This window comes from Schistocerca cancellata, chromosome 3 (assembly GCF_023864275.1).
Source record: "Schistocerca cancellata isolate TAMUIC-IGC-003103 chromosome 3, iqSchCanc2.1, whole genome shotgun sequence".
NCBI lineage: Eukaryota > Metazoa > Arthropoda > Insecta > Orthoptera > Acrididae > Schistocerca > Schistocerca cancellata.
The window spans coordinates 115731508-115742563 of NC_064628.1; the positions used below are offsets into that span (position 1 = coordinate 115731508).

General features: G+C 44.3%; 1 protein-coding gene across 1 annotated transcript; it reads left to right on the top strand.

Moving 5' to 3' along the window:
• The first annotated feature begins 583 nt into the window (after positions 1–583).
• LOC126176155 (uncharacterized) lies at positions 584–10097 on the top strand. Its single transcript, XM_049923297.1, has 3 exons — positions 584–824; positions 5980–6226; positions 9757–10097. The coding sequence occupies exons 1-3, from the start codon at positions 603–605 to the stop codon at positions 10095–10097; spliced, it is 810 nt and encodes a 269-aa protein (XP_049779254.1). The 5' UTR covers positions 584–602.
• The last annotated feature ends 959 nt before the right edge of the window (positions 10098–11056 follow it).

Here is an 11056-nt window from a genome sequence, read left to right on the forward strand (position 1 = left end):
CAGCATAGAGTAGCATGGAGAGCTGCATCAAACCAGTCTCAGGACTGAAGACCACAACAACAACAACAACACTTCCAACGACTTGTTGAGGCCATGCCACGTCAATTGGGTATACTATTCTGGGAAAAATGAAGTTCGATGCGGTATTAGGAGATATCCCACGAATTTTGTCGCGGACGGTATATGTCGGATACAGTTAAGACAAGACCGTGCGTCTTCGAACTGACGTGTTTTATTCCGTGGCTGCATATACGCGTGTGCAGTTAATAAGATGAGAATTTTTCTGGGGCTCGAGCGGAATGAAATGAATTGGGGGTTCGGTTTTTCACTAACACATTCTAGGTAACAAATTAACACGCGTTCGTAGCGCAGGGTGGCGAATTCCGTCATGCAAGCGCGCCGGCAGTTTCACCTGCGGCGCGGCGCGCATTGCCGCCCCTCTCGCGGCGCCCCTCACTCTTACTGAAGGGGCGGCCATTGCCAATTCTGGCTGCGCGCGACAAGTAGGCCCACGCGGCAGTGGAAGGGGTCCCGGTATAAGACGCGGCGCACCCGGCTCACCGCACAGTGTCCGGCAGTTCGGCGACGCAACACAAGCGACCATGGCGGCCTCAGCGAGCTCGGTGACCTGGCTGGTGATCCTGTCCGTCCTCGTGGCAGCAGCCGCGGCGACGCCCAGGAGGGACTTCAAGGGCGTCGCCGCCATGGACGACACGCTCTCCATGCTCAGCACGGAGTGCGACGCCAAGAAAGACTCCCTCTCCTGTGTCAAGTACAAGGTCCTCACCGTCATTGAGCAGCTCTTCAGGAAGGAATCTTTCAAGGTCAGTCCTGTGAGATACTGGGGACGGGTTGAGCCTCTTTGCGCCGAGTAACAAGAAAATACGTTAATAAGCAAACAATCTCCACAGTCTGCGGTCTTCGAGTCCCCCTCTTCGAGATTTATACAGCCTAAAACTTCATCGATCTATCTATAATTCCGTCTTGTCCCGTTGGAATGAGACTGTAGATGGTCGAAGACTTGAAGAAAGCACTTACCAACAGCCGTAGCTTTATTTAAGAAACATAGCTACCAGTTTCTGTGCCTCATAGGTACCAAATTAGCCCGCATCTCGTGGTCGTGCGGTAGCGTTCTCGCTTCCCACGCTCGGGTTCCCGGGTTCGATTCCCGGCGGGGTCAGGGATTTTCTCTGCCTCGTGATGGCTGGGTGTTGTGTGATGTCCTTAGGTTAGTTAGGTTTAAGTAGTTCTAAGTTCTAGGGGACTGATGACCATAGATGTTAAGTCCCATAGTGCTCACAGCCATTTGAACCATTTGTACCAAATTAGCTAGACAAATCTAAACGTTTGTACCGTTATAGGGATCACTGTATCCAACTGGTTGCCGTAAACTTCTTCTCGAATGATGTGGACCCCTCACACCTCTAAGAGTGGCAGCTAAACAAAATTATTAAATAAAATGCGGCTATTGGTATCTATTTTCTTTAATTTTCTTAAAGTATCTCGCACACACTCTATCCCAACAATTTTGATTTTTTCACTGGGCTTCGCCCCCGTAACGTTTTCGATCATTACTGAATCCAGTCATTCTAATTGGGAATAGCGTAGTAATCTCTTTCTCTATACAGCTGGTCCCGGCGGAGGTTCGAGTCCTCTGGCATGGGTGTGTGTGTTTGTCCTTAGGATAATTTAGGTTAAGTAGTGTGTAAGCTTAGGTACTGATGACCTAAGCAGTTGAGTCCCATAGGATTTCACACACATCTGAACCTTTTTTCTTCCTCTATAGCTTCTGTTCTGTTCACTTCTACTTTCTCATTTTTCATTTCTGATAGATATGTTTTCTGTTAGCACTGTGGAGGAACAGAATTATGAAACTGCCAAAAACTCTTAAATAAAATAAATGGTTATATCCTGAATTGTCGTATTAGAGGGCAGGGTGTATGTTGTTGTGTTGGCAGAAGAGCCAAGACCGTGTTACGAATGGAGGCCGAAATGCACGCGTTTTAGCTCACGCAGACTGGCGTGAGGAGGGAAGGACTATACTGACGTGAGGTCTGGAACATGACAAGGAATTATAATTCAGAAAGCGGACGTAATTAGTTAGATACTTAACTTTAATCCATTAATGATGAACGTCACTCTTGACGGTACATGATTCACAGAATTCATTCTAATTACTGAATATGGCGCCTTGCTAGGTAGTAGCAAATGACGTAGCTGAAGGCTATGCTAAACTGTTGTCTCTGCAAATGAAAGCGTATGTAGTCAGTGAACCATCGCTAGCAAAGTCGGCTGTACAACAGGTGCGAGTGCTAGGGAGTCTCTCTAGACTGGACCTGCCGTGTGGCGGCGCTCGGTCTGCAATCACTGATAGTGGCGACACGCGGGTCCGACGTATACTAACGGACCGCGGCCGATTTAAAGGCTACCACCTAGCAAGTGTGGTGTCTGGCGATGACACCACATATGTCATTCATCTTTCTTGTAAACATATCACTGTGTAACGGCGTACTGCAGTTTCTCACGAAGGAAGGTGTTCAATACAGAAATAAATTAAACTGGGAAAGCATCCCACCCAACCTGAAGTATTTCCATTCGGAAGATATTTAGCATAGTATTGTTTCTTACATGGAGGTACATACGAAATGTATTCGCCTCTGAACACGTCGTATCTAACACAGGAAAATGCGGCAGGCTTCTTTAGGAGAAAGAAAACAAATAACATTAGCATTTGGTGTACAAGTAAAGAAGAAGTGATGTTGTTTAGTTCGCAACCATAGATAAATGCACAAATGTCTTAAGATACATTCTGAACCACTCAGCAGTTAATGAACAGGTCTGATAGTGACATTAATTTCTGTGACCTCCTTTGCACTAATTGAGATCAGTAGGCTATGTAACGTCACTGTTCGACTTCTGTAACAACACAGAAACGACGGCTCCACTCGGCATTTGTTAAATTGTATTCGTCCACTAGAGACATATGCACACCAAACTTAGGAAAGATGACGGAACATACTTAATTATCTCAGTATAAATGACAAATGCAAAGGAAAATGAGTCTTAACGATGGTTTTAATGACTAACGTATGTAGGTCATAGTTATAATAATTACTTACAGAAAGTTAAACGCGTTGGTAGAAGAAAGAGCTAAATGTTGAAACCAGCACAGTAAAAGTTATCTACGTGTTTGTCATCCAATGTCGGTATAAAATATTTCGAAGCATCGGTTACTGTTAGAACTTGTCGTCAGAGTGACGTTGTATAATGTAGCTGAAAGGCTAGAACATCTTACATTATGATACATGACGGAAGACGTGTGCCGTAAAGATCATGCTCATAAGCGTAGCATGCATCATTTTATAACAATAAATTCGAACAGTCCGACTCATTAGGCAGTGTGTCTGATATTCGGAAGAGCCGCGTGTGATTCTAAATGTTGTGTCTAGACATGACAGCCTAGACACAATATGAGGAAGCCGAAAGGCACGCGCTTAAACTCACGCAGGCTGGCGTGAGGTCTGAAACAGGATACGTAACGAATGCTATAAAGAAAAGTACGTAGCTTCTGGAATACTTAACTTTAATCCACATTTGTAGAACATCGCTCTTGATGATACATTAATAGAATCTCAATATCACTTGAATACGGCGCCTTGCTAGGTCGTAGCAAATGTAGCTGAAGGCTATGCTAACTATCGTCTCGGCAAATGAGAGCGTAATTCTCAGTGAACCATGGCTAGCAACGTCCGCTGTACAACTGGGGCGAGTGCTAGTCAGTCTCACTAAACCTGCCGTGTGGCGGTGCTCGGTCTGCCATCACTGACAGTGGCGACACGCGGGTCCGTCGTATACTAGCGGACCGCGGCCGATTTAAAAGCTACCACCTAGCAAGTGTGGTGTCTGGCGGTGACACCACACTAAACGCTGCCGGAGATTTTTACTTGATGGAAGGACTGGAATGAATTCACACAGCCTAGTGAGGCCATTCGAGTGGAAGGAGTAGTTTACAGACTTGCTGGCGAAAAGCTAATAACGGCTGCGTGAGATGTGTGCCGGTCACTGGCTCTCTAAACCACATCAAATGAAATCGTTGGCGGAATATGACACAGCGGTCGATCATCTGCACGTGGTCGGCAGAGCCTGACTGCGGAGTTAGCTAATTAGATTTTAGACTGAAGTGAAATCGCGAACACTGAGAGTTACTCTATTTCAAACCGTGTCCAACGCAACAGAATAGCATAGAACGTCTGTAATTGAATTTCACTGAAGTTATTCAGTACGACGTCAAAACGTGGTCCACAGTGAGATGTGGGAGTTCTCTCTGTCCATTCTCCTTCTACCACCTCTCCCACACCCTCTTGCTTTCGGATCGTCCATCTTCCGACTGATTACATGTAGACCACCACATTTTCGTGTTTTGTCCAAATCACTTCATATCAGAGTAGCAGTCATGCCCACTACTCTCAGTTTTTTTGTGGGATATATGCAAATATCCGTTTTTCTCCTACAATTTTAATCCTCTGTGGCCGCCAGTGGTTCAGTGTAAGTTACTCCCGGATATCGTGACACGTCTCCTGTTATTCTGTACCTTATTATAGTTCCTCCCATATATTTAATTCTTAGCACTTCTGATAAGAACTTCATTTAATACGAAAGCAGTTAATACTTAGCATCCTTCTCTGACTCAATATGTGAATCGTTTGAGTCTCTTTTCTTCGGTTGTTGCATTCCCGTGTAACGTTTTCATGGACGCACCGTTTCGGATATTAAATGCTACGTTTGACACCAGTCGGTACCTTTTGACAGGGATTGCATTCTTCTCTATGCTGCTTTATGTCCTCCTTGCTTCTGTCATGTTAGTTTTTAAAATAGGAAGATTTCATCACTGCGTGTAATACGTGCCCCCCCCCCTCCCCCGATGAGTAATATATTTGGTTCTTTTGTTCTTTCATTTAGTCTAAATTGGTATAATGTGCTTCCGTTAAACAGACCCTGTAATTCTTCAGTCTTTCGACAGAGGACTGGAGTGACTACAATGAATCTTGTCATTGGGACCATTTTACTCTGACTTTTAATCTCCCTCATGAAGATATTTTATTTTCCTCGTGTTCAACAACACAAGAAAATGATTGCATGTCGAACTTGAACGGTCTCTTAGAGTTATTTCTATATTTCATAGTTATCTACATACCCCCTGCAGCAGCCAACCTGCCGCATTCCAGTCATTTGGTTGTAAAATTTTCGATTTTAATATAAAAATATTGAGAAGGAAAGCTGGGTGATGATTTTTATGCTACGGAGAGGGTGATATAATGCACATTATGTTTATTATCAGTGTCATATGATGGAGGATCTTGGTAACTATGGGTCGTTTTCAGGAGGTTGAAATTATGTGGAATACTCGGATATGAAGGGAAAGTGAGGTGGAGGAGCAGACCAGGGTTCTCGACGAGTCGTATGTTATGAGAAGTTGACTATTAAGTTTACGTGACATGTGGGAGAGGTGAAGGTGTCACGGAAGTCTGTGGAGGTGAGAGAATGTTATGTGCTGGTACAGGATAGAAGTGGGAGGGGGATACAGAATGTCAGATTCAGTGTACAGAGTTCCAAAATTTAGAGGTAGCAAGTAACGGAGCAGCGGACGCTCATGTTACGTTGGCATAGATAAGGAAGAGGCAGGCGAGGGTTTGCTATGTGTGGATGAGGGTCTTTGTGTTTAATCCTCATGTCCTGCTGGGTAGCGATTTTAGTAGTTTTATTACGTTGTGGGCTTTCTTATGGATGTTTAGCAGGTCGGTGTTCCAAGTGTTAGTTTAAATGTTTCAGTATTTTAGCGAAATTAACTGATCGTAGCGGATTCTCAGGTAAACGTCTCGGAACAGAATCCAGGGTTCATGGAAATCCGCGATTAGCCGAAAGTAGAATGTATTTGGCTGTGTGTACTGGGACAGACGTGAGAGCATACTGCGGCTGCAGGTGTCGGAAGGCGTGACGGTGGTGAAGAACGACGCGGAGCCAGCGGCGCAGGAGGGAGGTTCCGGCCGCGGGTCCAGCAGCTGGGTGGACGCCGCCATGGAGCTGGTCACCGGCCACGACCTGCGCGTCCAGCTGCCCGGAGAGGCCACGCTCGTCGTCTCCCCGCGAGCGCTCGACTCGGCTGGAGAGGTGTCTGCCACCCTGCGCTTCGACAACCACGCCCTCGAGGCGCGCTCAGTCGAAGAAGGTGAGCACCCAGGCTGGACTCCCTTCAGCCGTCAGTGGAGAACGCACAGCGCTGATAACTTGTGATGAATTACAAACCACGTCGAATAATTCATCACTGTACTCAGTTTCGACAGGTCATCCAGAATTAACCTGTCCGTGGTAAACGCCTGTAGGGTCAAATGTTTGGGTGTTTCCTTTGAGCTGAAAATGTGGGGGTTGTGGAGTGGATTTAGAAAAAGTTTTGGTAAGGAATATATGTCTGGAAAGTACCGATTTAGTGTAAAGTAAGTTTCATGGTACGTACACAACAGATGTTGTTGTTGTCGGGGTGCACAGGCGCCCAACGGCGAGTTCATCAGCACCCTTACAAATATTAAAGGAAACGAGTATGTTTAAAAGGGCTAAATACTTTGGCATACTCTCTCACGCAGTCACCGCACACAACAGAGGCAACGAGCTCTGATCTTTGTGCTCTGGCTGTAGTTGTCCCATGTGCTGATCCTGCTGTTCATTTCACAAGGTGTATCTGCGACGTATGCTTTCATACACACGGCCCACACACTCTGGTATGAGGCTGTGAAGCTCCACAGTCAGCCCATCTAGATGTGAACGTACCAGTTTCTAGTAGCCGCTGTTGCAGTATGACGAAAGTGGCGTACAAGTATTAAGGAATGAGGCGATCGCGAAAGCTTCCGGAGACATGTGTTACATTACATGCATTATATGACCACCGTGAAATGGGAGGTTTGAAAGTGAGCCGATTTTGAAACTTATTCCATATTCAAATGACATATTTCCAGACATGGGTCCCTTATCAGAACTTTTTGTACTCAGTCCCCTATTCAATCCCTGGAACCCTTTAACAGGAAGTGACAAAAGAAACTGGAACCTTACCAGATGATTCCTTGACTGAGTAAGAAAATGAAGTGCATATTACACTTTTGACATCTACCTTTCCTTTTGACTGTGCCGACATTAGGAGCACTTTTGAACATATTTTTTTCGGAGAATACCTTCTTTAGTACCCTGTGTTTCTTTTTAAGTTGTTCTGTCCATCCTGAATTGACCCAAGTAGGGTTTTCAGCAAATTCGTATTGTGAATTAGTGTTATTTTGCTGTCTTGAGGTGGAAGACTGGTTTCATGCAGCTCTTCATGCTGGTGAATCCTAGACTGGCCTCTTCGCCTGTACATAACTATTGCCATCTACATTCATTTCCACCCGGTTGGAAAAGTCAACCTTTGGTCATTCTGGCTCAGTAGATCTTCTTTTAACCGATCCCTTTCTTTACTCAATTTGTATCTTAATTTGGCCTATTCCCCTTTTCGATTCAGTCCTTCGTTATTAGTAATCCCATTTAACCATATAATCTTCAACAGCCATCTGTAACTTCTAGAGTGTCTATCATCTTTCTGCCTGAACTGTTTAACGCCCACTTTTCACTTCTGTTTAGGGCTACACACCACACAAATACCTTCAGAAATTATTCGAGGTACTAAGTTTCGTTCTGTCTTGAACGGTTCTTCATGAATGCCAACTTGTGTTAGGCCTTAATTAAACTGTATTACCCAGTTGCGGTTCTGAATTCTCTGAAATACAGAAAATAACACAATCTTAAGGTGTGGGAGGTACGTGTACATTATAAATAATCTTTGGCCAATTTGTAGCTTACAGTCACGAACTCATACGATATAATGCTTTCCAGCTGGAATAAACGTAAGCTTAAGCACTTTGAAACTTGTTAAGAGATTAAAACTGTGTCCTGGACCGGGACTCTAACCTAGAACGTTTGCCTTTCGCGGGCAAGTACTCACCGACTGAGTTGTCAAGCACAACTCATTTCCTGCCTTCCAAATTTCGCAGGGGTTCTCCTGCATACCTTGCGGGACTAGCCCTACTGGAGTAAAGGATACTGCAGGGACAGGGCTAAGCCACTGCTACAGGATATTTCCCAGAAAGAATGTTCACTCAGTAACGTAGTGTATGGAAATTTCAAACTTTCTGGCAGATAAAAACAATTTCAGTCTGCCAGGAAGGTTCCAAGTCAGCGCATTCTCCGCTGCAGAGAGAAGATTCATTCTGAAAACATAAGGTCAGTTACTATGGATTGTTAGTGGCCATGTCTTCAACCAAACTGATTTCTTACGAAATACTTAGTAATTCAATGTTTGAAGTAAGATGCTAAAATGTTATAACAGTAAATGTTAGTGCTGTTCTAGCACATTACTCATGAAGAAAGCCCCTGCACGAGTTAAAAAAAAAAAAGGTCATGCTTCAAACCACCAAGAGTTTCTAATGAAATATTTTTTTTAATACGGGAAAGTGTAAGTGGTCACTTTTTTGAAATAGTTGTTTATCATAAACCGGTTTTCAAACCTATTAAGGCTCATCTTGAGAAACCAGTTTATGGAGTGAATAGCTATTTTTAAAAAAGTGGCCTTTTGCTATTTTCTGTATTTATACTGAATGAACGGTCACGAATAATGGAAAAACTTAATAAATAATTGTTTAATAATGGTTATGATTGTCGGATCATCTTCATGTATCACAAAACTATTTACAGCAGCCTCTAAGGCAAAGTTCTCAGTGTTGCTTCAACAATGTAAAAACTATCTTTTATCAACAGCAAACCAAGTTTCGTGTGCTGGTATAATCAGATTCCGGCTTTGCTGGTGGCGACACTCAGCACGTTGAGTAAGTGTTGACGCAGAATTGCTTTTATTTTATTTGTTGCAACGTTTAGAACATAGACACTGGAAGTGAGCAGGAATCGATCGCGAAACCCGTCGATTTATTACAGCAGATCTATATTTCATCTATTACATATATTCAGTGTATATAACAACAAGTGACATTAGTCCCAAGTCTCACATAGTAAACAGTATTAACGGACGTTACTTCAGGAGTCTAAAACGAATTGAAGCTGTTGCCACCAGAATTGTTTATTAGTGATATTTTGGACTTATATCGTCTGTTGTAATATGTTAAGATGACTGTGTAATAGTCGAAAACTAGAGTTCCTGTAATAAAAGGACGTATTCCGCCATCGATTCTTGTTATTCTCCACATTGTCAGTATTCAGCGATCTCTGTGCACAACGGGATCATGCGGATTCCAACCTGGTTTGTAAAGGTGCCATGTAAGCTGTTGTAAATAGCTTTATAGTACCTGAAGATGGCCGGTCGCGGTGGCCGAGGAGTTCTAGGCGCTACAGTCTGGAACCGCGCGACCGCTACGGACGCAAGTTCGAATCCTGCCTAGTGCATGGATGTGTGTGATGTCCTTAGGCTAGTTAGGTTTAAGTAGTTCTAGGTTCTAGGGGACTGATGACCTTAGAAGTTAAGTCCTTTACTGCTCAGAGCCATTTGAACCATTTTTGAACCTGAAGATGATATGAAAATCGAAATTCATGGTAAATGATTGTTTTACCAGCCGCTCTAGGCTGTGTGATATTTAATTTCTTTTCAAATACGAGCTGTGTGGTACCACACGTATAAAGTACGCTTACGCTTGTCTTTGACATCACTAAATCGACTGCCATGCGTTACAGCGCGCAAGAGCAAGCTGAAGAAGATCATCGTGCCGGTGCTGGTGTTCGTGCTGCTCAAGGCCATCACGCTGGTGCCGCTGCTGGTGGGCGCGCTCGGGCTCAAGGCGTGGAACGCTCTCCAGCTGTCCTTCTTCTCGTTCATCATTTCGGTGGCGCTGGCCGTCTTCCAGCTGTGCAAGAAGCTCGCGTCTGACGCGGCGGCGTGGCCCGCGGCCGCCACGGTGTCCGCGCATGCGCCCTGGGAGCCCTCCGGCGCCGGCCACCAGGTGGCGTGGGGCCGCGCCTCCCCCGCCGAAGACGACGCGCAGCGCCTCGCCTACAGGGGCTACGCCGAGGATTAGGCCGCGCGAGCACCTCCTCGCTCTTCTTAATTTATTGCAGTATTTATTGTGAATTATGTGCCCGCCTCCAGGGAAGTCGTCTTCTACTCAGGCTTGCCGCCGTTCGCGCCAAGTTAGAACGGCGACACAATGTCTCACGTTTAAAAAAATAAAATTAATATTTGCTGACGAGCAAACTTGACCTGAAAGCACTCGGAGCGTGTTTTATTTAATTTTCTTCGAGCTGTAGCAATCCTAGTCGAAACCTGTAGACTGACCTTTACTGTAGTACCAAATAATATCGCTGTAAACCAATCTAAGTTTAGTTCCATTCACTACTCAACTGAAGTACCTGTTACGTATTTCATACGCTGTACATTCAAGTAGACAAATCAAGTCATACTGTTGTGCTACCGTTATAATTGAAGTTTCAACAAATTTGACGATTAATTTGTTTTTTACCCTTTTTTACACTATTTTATTTGGAGAAATGCAAAAAAGTCGAATATCTAAAATTTTTGTACCAGCTGAAATAAAGTAAATGAACAAACAAAGTAACTTTTATTTCCATTTTTTTCACTAACCATTGGTAATTTTCACACTTAGTAGGCAGCAATGACTATTCTCACTGATCCACGAATGAATCACGCAACTTTATAAATCGCGAATAAAGAAAGTTTGAATAACAACACGGATTTTGACAATGATTAATAAATGTCAGTTTACGACTTCCTCCTCTATATTGATGTGTCTACAGTGTATGACCACGTAAGGGTCATCACACATCCAGAACTGCTTTACATAAAAAAAGAGTAGTTATTATATTACTGAACGATACCCGCCAGGGTAGCCGAGCATGATAACGTGCTGCTTCCTAGACTCGGGTAGGTGCACTGCCCCAGATCGAATCCGCGCAGCGGATTAACGACGAGGGCCGGTGTGCTGGCCAGCCTGGATGTGGTTTCTAGCCGGTTTTCCAC